Source organism: Thermobia domestica, chromosome 4, assembly GCF_964235325.1.
Source record: "Thermobia domestica chromosome 4, izTheDome1.hap1.1, whole genome shotgun sequence".
NCBI classification, from domain to species: Eukaryota; Metazoa; Arthropoda; class Insecta; order Zygentoma; family Lepismatidae; genus Thermobia; species Thermobia domestica.
The window spans coordinates 283819449-283836295 of record NC_137457.1 but is presented as its reverse complement, the minus strand read 5'-3'; the positions used below and the strand labels follow the sequence as shown (position 1 = coordinate 283836295).

At 36.7% G+C, this 16847-nt stretch overlaps 1 protein-coding gene across 2 annotated transcripts in view; it reads right to left on the bottom strand.

The window, feature by feature from the left end:
- LOC145684114 (rhodanese domain-containing protein CG4456-like) overlaps window positions 1-7916 on the bottom strand; it is a 50623-nt gene extending 42707 nt beyond the window's left edge. The window contains exon 1 of one of the 2 annotated variants that reach the window (XM_081756034.1): window positions 7622-7916. In XM_081756034.1, coding sequence (XP_081612160.1) covers window positions 7622-7784 — 163 coding nt within the window. In that variant the 5' untranslated portion in view covers window positions 7785-7916. The remainder of the gene's footprint in view (window positions 1-7621) is intronic. The other variant, XM_081756033.1, reaches the window with a different exon arrangement.
- Window positions 7917-16847: the final 8931 nt, after the last annotated feature.

The window sequence follows — 16847 nt, the reverse complement described above, 5'->3', positions numbered from 1 at the left end:
CTCCACTTATAAACAGTACACAGTGTCTCTTACACAATTTCAACAACTGACGATCGTTATTTTTGTATAATTGTATAAAACTCGAACATGATATGTTACAATCTTGACTATACGCGCCAATTTCACGGTGCTTTTCCCACTACTAAATCGTAAAAAATGTACCTCTTCCCCAAATCGTCCCTTCTACCTCCACAAACAGTACCGCTTAAAATAAAAGCAGCCCACAACCACTACTTTCTTAACTTAAACTATTCACCTCACCTAACCTTCACTCACCCTCTTCCTCACAAATCAAAATAAATTATCCAATCCACCCGGTAAATTTCCAAAAATTGGTCCGGCGATACAGCACTTAAGCCTATATACGTATAAAAACGGAGAACAATTTTACTTGTTGAATTTATATAGCCTTGGTGATACTGTATCCAATAAAGAACATGAATTGCAACGAGTGTATATACAAGTCTCTTTTTTCTTTCTTTCTTTCTTCATCATTTAGAAGCCGTAACAGTTCACAGCATGTTCGTTTTCATACTCTTCATCCTTTACCGAAAGTTATAGTAGAGAATGAACTGTACAGTGAGAGTTCTGGTGAAATTAAAAGGACAGCCAACTGCATGGAACTGTACAGCAATATCCAACTGACTCAAGCCCTGGTCGTGAAATATTGACCATTCTAGCAAAAGCCAGTACTTGTAAATATCTAGACGCATACTGTCACTAACGCGCCTGCTTCCTACGAATTTCCCGGTCTGAACCAGATTTGATGTTCTACTAGCCTGTAGTAATCACCTAGCATGGGTTAGTCAGTGCTTTTTGTCAGAATAATCACTTACGGTTTACTTTACATGACACGCTCCAATCTGCATCGAAAAAAAAAAAAAAAAAAAAAAAAACAGACTTGCTTAGGTAGCTCAGAGTAAGGTAAAACAGAATAGGGTACAGCAGGGTAGGGAAAAGGAGAGTTGGGGAAGTGTTAGGTTAGGATAAAGTAAGTCTAGACTCCTTTTTGTAAAATGTAATCCAGTGCCATTTTTCGTGTATATGTCAGGATACAACTGGAGCGGACGTTGTAAAGTTGACCCATTGTTTCTATGGGGGTGGAAAACATTCAAATTATTTAAAATTTAAATCCTTTGTACTTGATTTTTATAACGGTACCTACATAATTTAGATGATATTCACTTTTTTGGTGGTAAACTACGTTTTTTCAGGTTTCTTTTATTACAGTACGTTAGAATAAAAACAAAAAAATCGGGGGTTCCCTAACATTTATCTACATTTTTCAAAGGTGTTTCTCGGAAGTGTGATTACTCAGTAGCAGAGAATCATTTTTTCCTGCATGTAAGAATGGCGGAGGGGGGGGGGGTCACAGAGATCCTCAGAATTCACTTCACAATAGCTGTATGAAAAAATATGATGATAATATTAACGTATTTCTTTCTAAGTATCTTAATACGTAAAGAACAAAAATTAAATATGCACGTATACAATATGCTACTAGTTGCAAGTTGCAAAAGTTCATCCATATCGGTTTGTTGTAAAAATGGCGTCCATGACGGACCACAAAGTAGGGTTGCCAGATTTTGTGCACGAAAAACAGGGACACCAATCCCGGGCTATAGGGGTGATTCACGAAGTCCGTAACAGGGCTTTAACTCAGGTCCTAGTGCACAGAAATGTTTGAAGCAAATAAATAAAAATATTACCAAAGTGCATATGTCAAATTCCCACTGTGATGCTTCTGACATCAGGTGCGTCTCAGGAATACCTCTATGGAGGGACAAGTTAAAAATTTTAAATCTAAACCTGAATTTATTTTGCCCCCATTAAAACTATCCTTAAATGATGAATAACTTCGAGAGAAAACACTTTGTCATAACTCTTATCGTTTGGGAGTTACACGAGCACACTATTACTTCAATGCAAGGATTTTCCCATGCTGGAACTTAAAGTGGATAGCAAATAATTGGTTGAAACTAAAACGAAATACGAAAATGAACATAAGGAAACAAAGAACAGCGGTGCAATTTTCGAAAACAGCGGTGTCTCGGGAATATCTCTATTGGGGAGCGGTCAACTTAAAAATGTCACATAGAAACAGGTGTCGATTTGGTTTGCGCTGAAAGAAGCACTAAATATATTGGACCAGTTTCATATTCAATAGTTCATGACAGTTAGTACCGTATGGCTGCTACAGAAGCTGATTTGTTGGGAGAAAAATATGATGAGATACAATTTATGATGCTAGATTGGAGTGAATCTTTTTACTTCATACTGCAAAATTTCTCGAGAAACAAACATCGGACGAAAAAATGTACGAAATAAAAAGTTAATAATTTGGAGGGAGAAGTTTACGTATACTAAAATTAGCCTCTGCTTCCCCACTTAGGGGTGGGACGGAGAAACTGAAAACTGATATGGGAAGCCCGTAACTTTAATTGCAGATTCGGGTTCTAGGGAAAAAAAAAATAAGTAAATTTTAATTGAAACATTTTTTCGAAGTCTGACAGGTGGTTGCATAATCAGTTAAGTATAGGTTCACTAACGTATCTTCAGTTAGGCTGATTAAATAGGAGTTTAATGTCTTTATCAGCACCGAAGACACATAAAATGCAGACATACCATTTAAGGTGGAATTTGAACCACTGTAATGGGCTCAAATGTCAATATTCTCCCACCGGGAATCGAATATTTCATACACATACGTTACCTTATTTGTTAGTTGCAAATTTTATTTGAAATTAGTTTATAATATGAAAAAGCACCGTAATACACGCTGTACTGTAATGTAAGTCAAACATAACACTATCATTTTTAGTATGCATATATAGCTGCCCCTCCTTTATCTCCCTAAGAAATTAAAGTTGACCTCAGAAGGTGGCACTGTTCTAAATGTGCCTCAGAAGACTGCAAACTCGACGAAACAGGCAGTTTTAAATGCCACTTAACACAAAGCGGCCGAGAGCATTATCTCCATTGTTTAGTAAACTTCCAGCAATGAAGCAGTTTTTCACTGCCGATTGAAGTATAAAATAACTAGTAGTTAAAGCCTGTCACTAGGGAAAAGATGTTCTTTTCTACTGAAAATCAAGAAATTATTGCCAAACATATACTCCCTCTTGAATATTTTTAAAAATCCTTTTTCTCCCTCTGGAAGCTAAACAACCCATAGGACGAAAGAATGAATGTGATTTTCAAACTCCTTTTTGTTTGTTTAGTAAAATGAATTGGCTACACAAATCTTCCGAAAACCTTCTGTTTTTAGGCGTGACATACTAGTTGTTCCACGTTGATTTTCTTTTTCAATCTGAGAAACGAAAACCGGGACAAACAGGCGTCCCGAAAGCCCTATTCGGGACAGTTAATTCTTTGAAAACTGCGACGTCTGGCAACCCTACCACAGAGCACTATTCTTCAGGTCAAAATAAAACGAAAATGTTATATGATGAAATAACCTCCGGGGCCTCCTTCAGCCGCTATTGGGAATCAAAATTTCACTACGCAGCAACATCGCAGATTAATTTGGAACCATTAGCATTACTATATAGATCCATCAAGCAGTTACATCAATTGGTATGCTAATAAGTGGCACTGGTCTATCGACTTTAACTATCATCTGGCAAGAATCGATGTAATTATTTGATGCATTGGTAGATCTACTCGGTTTTTTTTATCTGCGATGTTGCCACATAGTGCAATTCATGTCTCCAGAAGACGATCCGGAAGGTATATAAATATATAGTGTTGTGGTCCGTGGGCGCAATTTTTAGAAAAAAATGAAATGAAATATTTGAGCTTTACGTCCCACGGTTATGCCGGTTAGGCTAAAGGAGACGGTGCGGATGAGGAATGAATGAAATGGTGCAATGAAGAAAGTGGGAGGAAACGGGAGAACCCCGAGAAAACCCACGCACACGGTGTTTGTCCACCACAAAGTTCACTTGGCGGGGGCTGGGATCGAACCCGGGACCCCGAGCACCAGAGGTGAACACTCTACCACTGAGCCACCGCGGCCCAATTTTTAGAACATTCGATATATATATATATATATATATATATATATATATATATATATATATATATATATATATATATATATATATAGATAGATAGATAGATAGATAGCCTATAGTAAAATTTTGTATATCTATCTATTGAGAGAGTAGATAGATAGATATAACTCTCTTAGGAAACAAACCATACAAGGTAGATACAAGCAAAATTTTTACTGCATACCACAAGTGACAAGCATCCTAATACAAGGTTCTGTGACGAAACTAGGTAGCACTGTGAATATTTTGAAATGAAAGATTGATGGTTGTTAAAAAGTATTAAATGATTTAATCCATCAATGGATCGATGATTGATGATAATAGTATAAATATATGCGTTCCAAATATAAATAACCCTCATCATTACACTCATGTGATCCCAGTTCTCATTCTTGATATCCGAGCGTTTGAGATTAAGAAATAATCGCTTATACCTCCTTTTGAGAAATCATATGTTTAACCCTACAGCTGTAAGAATTCGTAAAAACAAAGATAGTTGAACTAAAATCTACTGGCTCTGGGTATAACGGTAAAATTTACTGTTATGTCTCAGTGTAACAAACGGTTCTGCGAACTCGAATTACTGTTATGTCTCAGTATAACAAACGGTTCTGCGAACTCGAATTACTGTTATGTCTCAGTATAACAAACGGTTCTGCGAACTCGAATTACTGTTATGTCTCAGTATAACAAACGGTTCTGCGAACTCGAATTACTGTTATGTCTCAGTATAACAAACGGTTCTGCGAACTCGAATTACTGTTATGTCTCAGTATAACAAACGGTTCTGCGAACTCGAAATATTTTAAGAATTCTAGCGAATTGGCTTATGATAAATACCCAAATCAACCCAAGCAGGCACGTAATCAGGATTTCGTAATAGGGGAAGGGGGGGGGTCCGTGACGAAATACTGTTGTTATCACACCACGGGCTCGATCATTCTGACCTATTTTACTGGCAACATGTATTGGTCCGTTTAGCCAGGATTTCGTAATGGGAGGCGGGAGCATGTCATGAAATACTGTTGTTACACACCAGGGATTCGATCAATCTAAACTATTTCACTGGCAACATACCCATATTGGTTTGTTAGGACAATAAAATGAGGATATGTTAATAAGTATTTTAATAACAAACTATGAAGAAATCTCGAGTAAGAGAATATAAAAAAGTATTGAAAAAGATATATATAGACTTCCGAACTCATTCGAACTCGGTTCTTCTTCTTTTTCTTATCTTCGTGTAATGCCGTCAAGGGTAGCAACGAGATCTCTTTCGGCAGTAAAGGTATCCTATAAAATGGATTAGTGTTGCCGCGAAATTGAAAATTTCTTTTACAAGCGTAACTGGAACCTATGTTGCCAGGCTCATATTATCGGTGATTGTGGGCATTTCTTAAGCTTTATCTGAGAGTCTGGCTGATCGAACCGGTTTAAGATCTTCATTTGCAATCTATAGGATTAGCATGGAGCTAGATGGACTTTGGAATGCTCCCTTACAATAATATCCATTTTCAACTTGACCCCCTACCCGTTTCCTGTACAGAAAGCTCCTCACAAAAAAGAGTAACCACACGCTTGCTGTAGCTTTATATATTTTAATGCTGATTCTTCTATTTCTCGTTTCTTATAGCTTAATCCTTCCTTAATTTATTTCTGGTTTCTAAGGGGAAGGAGGTTCGGACAACCCGGACCCACTCCTTGGCTACGTGCCTGACCCAAGCTATGTTTAAAAATTCATGTAAACGGATGAACCATGTCCTCATTTTAGCCATTTTTGGCACGTCTCAACGCAATTTCGATAACGGTTTTATATACAGAGTTCCATTTGCCTTATTTGAAAAGATTGCTAACATACATATTTTTGCTATTAATTCTGAACCTCTTCTTCGTCAGAATATATTTTGGTGAAAGTGATAGGATAAAAACCCGGCTTGACTTATGCTCAAAAATTATTACCAATGTTCATCCCTTTTGTCGTAATGATAAAATAGAGAACGTCCATTTTTTTTTTTTTTTAATGTATTGAGAATAACGTAAAAATATCTTCTCTCCCTTAACCCCTTTTACAAGCGGAATTTTCTTAAAAAGCTAGAGTACGTGGTCACTTACCCTAGGGAGATTATATAGGGAGTTTTATCTTCTAGACATAAAGGGCCCGTGAGATACTCCGTTTTAGGAATAGATTTTATATTTAAAATTCCTTTAAGATAGGCATTTTAGTGAAAGGGAGATGATAAAGTTTGGCCCCAGCCAAGTGCTATCAGACCACGCGTTTTCCTAGCGATTGACGCGGAAATCTAACATTTTGTCGACTCTTTGAGTCGTAAAATTTTAAGCTGCGAATCAAATTTGACTCGCAAAATTTCTGCCCGGTAGTTTACTTTGTTGCGAGTTATTTATACTGTAAGGACGTGATATGTTGCGGAACAAATTTGGAGTATTTATGAATACATATAAACAAGATGTGGAGATGGTTCTGCACAGTGTATAGAACCCGTATTTTATGTTTACAACTAAAATGTTACTAGGCCTAGTAAGAAATGCTATTGAAACTTCTATCATTGCCAAGAACCACTTAAGCAAAAGTGCACTTTGAGCAGAACATTCATAGGAACCAATACTAAAACGAGCCCTGCGGGGCTTGTAACCCCCGTTCTCTCGCTGTTTTGTTTCGTGAAGTAACACTGGACACCTTATATTTGCAAAATTGGGGGTGAAACTAATTGATACCCAAAATAATTCGTTTTGCTCAAGGTGCACTCTTACCCTCACTTCTTTCCACTACCCTCGCATCCGGGCATACCCACCATCGCTAAGCCTCTTCCTTCGGACGCATCATCGCTGTACCGGACGGGTCCCCCAGCTTGGCTGTCCCAACTCTGTTCGATAGCATTCGTGCTTGTGAGTGGCCCCATAGCATAGGTTGGTTTCATGTTTTTGTACTGTACTTTTTATTCTACACACACGGAAACCGTATTTATACGCATAAAGAATTGTAATTTTTCAACAATTACTTCTGGTGGCCCAATGAATTTTACCTATGCCAAGTGAGATATTTTCATGTCGCTCAGTGGAAACCTTTTAAGAAACAAAACGAAAGAAATTAGTGAAATGCGCAAAAGTAAACGGGAAGGTTCCTGAACACAGGTCCTCCCATATTGGTTAGTACGTAGGTTGGTTCCTTGATGTACCAAAGTTTAATATTTAATTGAAATAGTATAGCCGAGCGAGCGGGAGCGAGTGAAGGCGGGTTTGAGCCCCGCAGGGCACGTTGTTTTCGGTCTTTATTACAGCTAAATGGGAAGGGGGACCTGTGTTCTAGAACCTTCCCGTTTACTTGCTACCAGTAAACCTGTACGAATACTAGGCCTATTTAGTGAGACATATATTCTCAATCAGTACCTTTATGGTGGTTTTAATAATTATCTGGTGGTCCCTGGATTAGTACATAAATAGTTTTGATTAATTGATCTAAATAACTTAGTATACGGTATACTGCAATATTAACCGCTTTTCAACGAAACTTTGTTATTGTTTGTTTAATAAATATTAATATTCCTTACCTTTTCGAGTGATACAGAAATTGTTCCTTCTAATACGTGTGATACTGGAGTTGTTGATTATATTTATGGGTTTCGTCGATACACCTGTATAATCAAATTTAGTGGATAAGCACGCAACTCTTCTTCCGTTTAACAAGTAAAAACTTCTCACGCTGCGAATCATTTGCGTTATACCAGTAGTTTTTCGTATTTGTTTACGATCCCTTTGAACGAACTACTCATGGTAACGGCGCCAGAAACTTGGATACCAGGAACGTTATATCTCGTTCATGATTCATTCCTGACCAGTGTTGCCACAGTCCTAGCTCTGGAGTGGGCTGAAAAAAAAAAAAAAGTACCAAATTAAAACAGAAAGGGCTGCATTAATTATTTTATACTCTGAGTGTAATACATAGGTCTATAACACGAAACTAAAAGAAGTAAAGTTCTAGAATACTCTCCCTCTTTTCAAAAGTCCAAATCCAGAAAGTGCTCTTTTTAAAAGATACTTAAAAAAAAGATAAAAGAAATGCAAATAGGAGGATCCCGAATAACCGTGGAAGTAGATGAAACTTTTCTTGCACGTAAGGCGCACTATACATTACGATATCAATCCTAGGAAATATCTTAGGATTTATCTTCGGAAAAATGTTATGACATATCTTGTAGGAAATCTTACCCTTGTGTGCCATACACGTGAAGATTTTTCCTGTCTGACCGAATGACGTATATCAACATTGTGAAATAGTTCTATTTAATAAAAGTATAAAGTTGAAGAATTACTATGCTAACCACACTGCACATCCCACTGATATTAATATCAGGCGCTATATTGTTAAATTGGACACCTCTAAAAAAAAAAAAAAAAAAAAAAAAAAAAAGCATGTCAGAAGGGTGCTGGTATACTTTTGGCGCACCACATTTTAGAAGATTTACAACTAAAATTTAATACTTTGCATGAAAAGACATATTTATAAGGAACAAATTTTTTGGAAGCAACATAATTAAATACAAAGTAATACACCTGTATTTTATGTTTACAACTGTAGGGTTACTAGTGTAAAACCATTATAAATGTTTTAACGACGGTTAAAATAGGTGACAATGTTTAGCAGAAAGGGTCCAGCTATTTTTTCTAAGAAATGCTACAATTTCGGTAGTTTATATTCACATTAGTTTAGTTTAGGTTGGTTCAGGTTAGTTACGGTTATGTTACGTTAGATTATATTAGTACATGGGTCCAACACAATTTTCAAAAAGTGATAGAATTTCGCTTACTTCTATTAATATTAGGTTAGTTTAAGCTAGTTAACTTCATTAGGTTAGATTTAGTTAGGTTGTGTTAGGTCTAAGTACTTGCATCTTCCATTTCTCCTGTAAATTTTGTATGTTCTGCTTACTTCTGGACCCCTTCTGCAAAACTTTTACGTAAGTGAGTGCATATGAAAGTTGACCGGTGTTACTATTTTCCACCACCGGTGTATTTCTGCATAGTTTACAGAAGCTATAATTTATGTTTACGAGTGGAGCGCTACTACCACGATGCCATGACAAGTGCTATTCAAACTCGTTATCATTGCCAAAACGCACTCGTTTTCACTACATCAACTGACGCGCCTGCTTCCTTCGCTCGCACCCCCTCACTAACGCTCGGGACTCCGCTAAGCCCTGCTCTGACTCGGTTAAATAGCATTCGTACTTTCTAGAAACAACCTAGCACAACTTGGTTTGCATTTTTTGCACTATAGTTTTTATACTATATATATATCTTGACCCCGTATTTGTACGCAAATCGTAAAAGAATTGTAGTTTATCAACAATTGCTTTTGTTGGTCCCCTTCAGGGATTTTATCTATGCTATGTAAGATATTTTCATGTCGGTCAACGCAAATCATTTAGGAAATAGTGACAAATTATAATTTTTCAACAATTATTTCGAGTGGTACATCTAAAGTAAACCTGCACGATCAGAAGATACCTCATCATTTGTGTTTTCATTTGTTTTGTTTTCACTTTCTCTCACCTGATGTCGCTTAAATCGAAATCTTACGAATTTTCTTTCCGAAATAGAGCGTGCTCTAAACAAGAGAAATCTCATAGGATCGTTCAGAACACAGAAAATGACATGGGATCTGTTGCCATACACGTTGAGATTTTGACTCTAGGATAAATCGTAAGAGATTTCCTAGGATCTATCTTATAGTGTATAGCCGGCCTAAGAAATATAAATGAGGCCACAAATTAAAAGTAAAAACAATTATCATCTTCGGTATGTATTGTAAGGAAGCCAAACGAGTCTCTATTTCAAAGTGACCAATAAACCAAAACGGTATTATGGCCATATACGAAAACATCAGTGACGGCTTTAGCGGGACTACCCAAAATTAAAATCCTAAAGCTGCCCCTGGAAAATATATATATATATATATATATATATATATATATATATATATATATATATATATATATATATATATATAACTAGGGACAAATCAATAATCTCCGAGTTCATGTATAGGCCTAAACAGTACATTATAATAAAATGTTAAAAAATAAATATTGCACCTTATTATCGTTTATTTTAGATCAAAGGAGGAGGATAGACTGTAAGCAGGAGCGTCATTTCAGATTTTGCTTGGGGGGGCAAGATCCCTTCATATAAGCAAAATTTCGCGTTTTTCACTAACTTTCTACTATTCTATTGATAAAATCTATATAGATCTCAAACTCAGGGGGGCAATTGCCCCTCCCTGCGCCCCCTAAATGACGCCCCTGACTGTAAGAAGAATACAAGATAAGTAAACTGACATTTGTAAAAATTGTATAACCGATCCATGGTCCTAGAACCTTCTCTGAAAGACATCAAAACACATTATTAATAATTTCAAGTCACAATAGTATTTATTATTTCTAACTAGAACGTCATAAAATGTTCAACAGCATTTTTTAAGAGTCCAACACACACTTTGAGTAACGTGAGATATAAGGCTAGTTTTAGACGGAAGCATTTATCGTAGCAAAAATCGTATCATCGATATCCAACCGTGTAAAGTAGCAAGTGCTATAGCATTTCACATGCCATGGCATATCCTATGGCCTTTCTTGTCGATAGAACCTGTTCTATTTCGTAACATTTTCCCCAGCATTTCTACTCAGATTGCAGCGCTATGGTGTATTAAAACGAAGTGAAATATTGTGGGCCAAATATCCATGCTCTTTATTTTGTGTGGTAAACAGAATTGCAGTAAAGAAAAATGAGTTGGTGTAGGGATGCTATTATTATGTTGATTGAAAAATAGGAGGGGCATCCTTGTTTGTACAAAGTTAAAAGCCGTTTGTATCATAATAAGCATATGCGACAAAGAGCTTTAGAAGAAATCGCGACTGAAATTTCTGTTTTTAGTTTCGGAGTCATACTTGCGCTCTTCTCCAGTGATTTGTTTGCTACGTCACGACAAGATGCTTATCAAAATGCTACCATGTAAAAGCATTATATACTTTTGCTGTCACAGAATATTAAGGCGATGTTATACCTTTTGCCACTGGTTTCCCAGTCCCCATAAGATAACATGTAAACTTTACTTCATAAATATCTAACGAAATATGTGACGTAACAACTTAAAATTTTTCATATGTATACAGAAAAGCAATAGAAATTAAATGATTGTTTCAATATCACGCTTAATGACGTAGATCAAGAGTAATAAACTTTTTAAAGTAACATTGTAATGGACTATATATTGAAGGTTGTGTGTTCCAATGTGATCTTCGCGAACAGATGTCCTGCTGATAGGCAGGTATTTCCCTCCCCCTCTTAAGTCCTTTTCCAATGGGTGTGGTAGAACGCCGCGGGGTGCCACCCTCATCCCATTTCTTTCCTCCGTTTCTGCAGAGCGGATAGATTTTCTGTAAATGTTACAAAGAAAGAATATTTGCTCCCAAGACAATTTGAAATATTTGCTTCTTGCCATTTCATGCTGTATGATGTATACTGCGAAAGCAAAGATCAGGTAGAGAACGCCAATTTATTCATTACTAGTAACTCTAGTTAGATAATTAATGCTAACCACCAATTTCATATTAGTACGTTCCAACTCTTTGTAATAACACTGCCTCAACAGTAGAAAATAGGGGAGAGTATATACTTTGAAGAGGAGAATCAACAATTTGATACAGATCATGGTTGAAATTTAGCTTTCCTTTGCAGCACTAAGTTTGTATGAGACGTTTGCGTGGATACAAACTACAGAATTCCCTCTAGTAACTGAAATTTGAAATTCGTGACATGTAGTTACTTTTACTTTCTGGCAACATTAGCTATTCAACACATATTTTTCTGGATGTAATAAAAAAAATCAACTTTACTTCAAGCTAAATTCAACAGATTGAAACGATGGATTGAACCCGATGAACCAACTTTCCCGGAATAACCCTTTGGGGATCCCATGGTACAATTTGTACCATACGGGGTGTTTCATGGTACATTGCGTTATAGCTCTCCTATTTGAGCTTTTTCGTCCGTTTTTTTTGTTTTTGTTTTTTGTTTGTTTTTCAAGTCCAGAGGCATTGTAGAAGACCTTACGTATGGTTTCACACCTTCTTGCGTCGAGACATAGGAGGTGATGACGTCATAATTCTAAAATATATATATTTTCTTTTAATATTGCGGGGCTGGTCTATGTTCATTATATTTTGGCGGGCTTATTTTTGCACGTAGAAGATTGAAATTTTGCACAAACATTCAGTCCACCGAGTAGTATTTATCAGATTTTTTTCAGATTTCTGCGTTAAAACAGGGGGGGATCCAGAGGGGCAAAATGTTGAAAAAAGGGATATTTTTACCAACAAATCCATTTCTTCACGATTTTCCCGCCTTAGATACATGATGGAGACAAGTGAATGGTACCGCCTGAAAGGCAGTTCTATTCTGAAGAGAATGATGTGCGACACATAACCCTAGGGTAATTAGGGAAGGCTCAGGAAATATTTTATCAAAATATACTTCTGTATAGGGAAATTTTGGACATTTTCGGTATTATTTTTTGCGGGCTTATTTTTGCATGTAGAAGATTGAAATTGTGCACGAACATTCAGTCCACCGAGGAGTATTTACCAGATTTTTTTCGTACTTCTGTGTTAAAACAGGGGGGGATCCAGAGGGGCAAAATGTTGAAAAAAGGGATATTTTTACCAACAAATCCATTTCTTCACGATTTTCCCGCCTTAGATACATGATGGAGACAAGTGAATGGTACCGCCTGAAAGGCAGTTCTATTCTGAAGAGAATGATGTGCGACACATAACCCTAGGGTAATTAGGGATGTCTCAGGGAATGTTTAAAAATTTCCCTCTGTATGCGGGAATATGAGACATTGTCGGTATACATTTTTTTGGTGGGCTTACTTTTGCACCTGGAAAATTGGAATTGTGCATAAACATTCAGCCAACCTAGTAGTATTTATCAGATTTTTTCAGATCTCTGCGTTAAAACAGGGGGGTCCAGAGGGGCTAAAAGTTGAAAAAAGGATATTTAGACCCAAAAAATCCCTTTTTCGGAATTTTCCCGCCTTAGATACATGATGGAGACACGTGAGTCATACCGCCTGAAAGGCAGTTCTAAGCTGAAGAGAATGATGGGCAAAACATGACCCTAGGGTAATTAGGGATGTCTCAGGAATTTTTTTTTACCTGAGATCTTGGCGTTTTACGGTAATTTGGGGCATGGTGGGAATTCCTGATAAAATTTCTCCCGCCCTTAGTATTCAAGATAGAAACTTGAAATTTGGCGCACACATTCAGTATACCAAGTACTATTTACCAGATTTCTTTTTAGATGGCTACGTTCACACAGGGCCGCTCCAGAGGGGCCCAAAGTGCGAGAAAAAATTTCCCTCCGAAATTTTTCCTTTGACATAATTTTTCCCGCTCCTGGTATATGGTATGAGCATGCAAGTGGTACCATTTGAAAGCCAGCTCCATTCTGAAGAGAATGAGATATGAACCATGATCCTAGGATAAATAGTGACGATGCAGTAGCTGCTTGACTGAAAATCTAAAAAATAGCCCAAAAAGCCGGGTACCGGAAAGGGATAAACATACATAGGTAACATTCTAAAAAATACAATAACCCTTCCCGTTCGTCTGTCTAGTGGCTAGCTCGCGCACCTTTGGATCACAGATCTCGGGTTCGATACCCGGCGGAAGAGCCTTGAAATATCAACAGACCACTAAGGACTCGGATTCCACTGAAGGCTCACGTCTCTTATAACATCGGTACAGAAAGGGACACTAAACTCTAAACCCACCAAACCAACCAAGCTAATGAAGAAAGGACATAGTAATGTCACTATAATTTAGACTACGTGAACGATTTTTTAAAGTTTTCATTATGGTAATAAATATAAGTGGAACTAGGGCCTCGAACATTTCTAGATCTTGTTACTCGAAAATAAGCAAATATAATATATACACATGGTGTCAGGAAATAACTTCGGGATGTGAATCCTCGGACGAAAACATGAAAAAGCCTATAGACCAACCTTGGTGCACAGTTGCGTTATTTCAGATATATTGTCCACAGAAAATTGGTCGTAACGGTATAAGAAAGCAACAACTCGAGCAATATTTTGGAGTTTTCCGAAAACTCCCTAAAGTTTTGTTGTATTTGACAGCAACATAATATGATTTAACCTAAGAAATTTAAGCGAGAATGTTTTTAGTACGGTGACCCGTAACTTTCATTTTATGTTCTCGTGTAAGGATTAATTTCCTTAAGTAATTTGATGTCGTTTTCGAACACCCTGGGAACATACATAGCGAGACCTCAGGTCACGAACTTCATATCTATTCCACTGTAGGGATGGATATGAGTGAGTTTTCTTTGAAACTCGACTCGACTCGAAGCAGACATTTTTTAGCTCGGCTCGAGTTCTTGGCTCGAAAAAATTCCTCCAACTCGACTCGAATTCAGGTCGAGTTTCGAGTCGAGTCGAGTCGTGTGTAGTTTCAATTACTATTTTTAAGTATCCAACATAGATAATAGGTCAATGATACTACTACTACTACTACTACTTATTATTATTATTATTATTATTATTATTATTATTATTATTATTATTATTATTATTATTATTATTATTATTATTATTATTATTATTATTATTATTATTATTATAACATCATGTATAACCAAGAAAGTAGGCGGGGTGTACCTGTATACTAAAAACTAGTTGACTTCCGATCTCGGTCGTCGAGAAGTCTTCAGGAGGCAAGGCCGTTGTTCACGAGGATCTGGGTTTGAGTTCCGGAGAAGCAAGTATTCAGGCTCGAGCCAAAAAGTGTTAAAAGTTATAGGGCGACTGTCTAATTCGACTGATCTCGGTCTCAATCTTAACAAGTGACCGCAAACCGGTCTAACTCGAGGTCAAAGGTCAACTAACTGTTTTCGCTCAGAATCAAGACTTTCATTACAAAAATGTGTTTTATACTTCCCGCTTTATCCCAACTTAGGCTCTAGCCCAATCTATCTTATTCTCTTATCAATTTCTTAACTGTAACTGTGTGAACCAAATAACCTCTCAGATGTTTAAGATTTCTTATCCCTTATTACAAATCTAAAGTAGGTTTTATTCTTGCAAATAATCTTATGTATTAGTTTCCCTAAGTCACTCCTTTGTTCAGACACGCTACTCGATTTGGCTTATTCAATCTTGAACAGTAGGCCTAATGAATGGTCAGACTAGTAAATAATTTGTGCTCTACTGATAAATCATTTGTAAAACTAGTTTACATATGACCTCGAGTTTGATTTATTTTATTGTTTAAAAAATAGAGGCCACGATTATCCAAAGATAAAGAAAATGCTTCAAAAACAAGTAGCAGTGCCAAGTGTATAACACGCAAAGCAGTTTGGTGTCTCTGGTACGATATTTTCACAATTAATATTGAAACTGGAAATTGTAGTAGATTTCTACCACTTCCGGTTTCAGTAGAGAGATTAGACTAGAGACGAAATATATTCTTGTTACGCCTAATTGATTGCAGAAAACCGCTTCTTATCTATTACAGTTTTTATTCTATAGCCAGTTAAAATCGGAAGTAGTTGATTTCCACATCTTTTGGAAGACAGAATATAATAGTTATTTTTAGAAAACTGAATAGAAAGCAAAAACCCGCTTCATTCCTGTTCTATGGAGATCACTATTGAAACCGAGGTTTCAATTGAAGACCACAAGAGGAGATGAAAGGTACACCTGAGACGCTTGAGAGCTGCTCGATTGCAAGAAACCGTTTTCATCTATTTTTTACCGTTTTTGCTATATATAGATCAATATTTATTGAAAGCAGAAATTATAGTTGATTTGAACCATTGTAGGTTGTAGTAGAGTTAATAATAGAGATTAAATATATTCTTACGAAGCAGAAAACCGGATCTCACTACATATTGCCGTTTTCGATCTATGGTGATCAAATGTCAAACCAGAAATGGTTTATTTAAATCACTTCCGGTTTGGGTAGGTGGTTTTAATGACAAACAAAATTCCTTACCCTTGACTATATTTTGACCAAATTTGGTGATGATCCATCAAGCAGTTCTTTAGTTTTTCTTTTACTTTTTCTTTCTTTTTTTCACACACGTGCGCACACGGGTATGGTAAATGTATAAAGGAGTAGGTAAACCAAATTCTAGTTATTCAAAAACCAGACAAGGAAAACTTGGTTTTTGCCACCCCTGCATACAATTAATCCATTCTAACCACAGAAGCGTCGCACTGTCTGTTTTCTATGATAGATAATATAAAATGAAATGAAACCTATCCTTCCAGAAAACAAAAGGTAGGTAAATAAGAAACATTTAGACTTTTCTTCGTTGTATAGTTTTGAGTAGCAGAGAGGTGAAAGCTACTGCTTGGAAGAAGAATCCATCCGTTTCAAGAAAAAAAAAGAAAAGAAAAGAAAAATATGTAGAAAAGCAATTGGAAACATATGTTCGATACTGAGGTTTCAAAGATCATTATCTTTGTTCTACCAAGTATTTTGTTGACACTTGAGTCACTCCAATTTCCATTGAAAAGGCAAATTCAGGTAGTTGCCGTCTGGGGCGGGGAGTGGTAAGGGAAACTGCTCAAGGCGTAAATGATTATGAAAATGGAGGGATAGACATGAGTTTCGCTGTTCAAATTGCCACAATGCATCCTTCCCCAGCATGTGTTCTTCAAAGAATGTCACCCGTAGTAATTTATGAAGT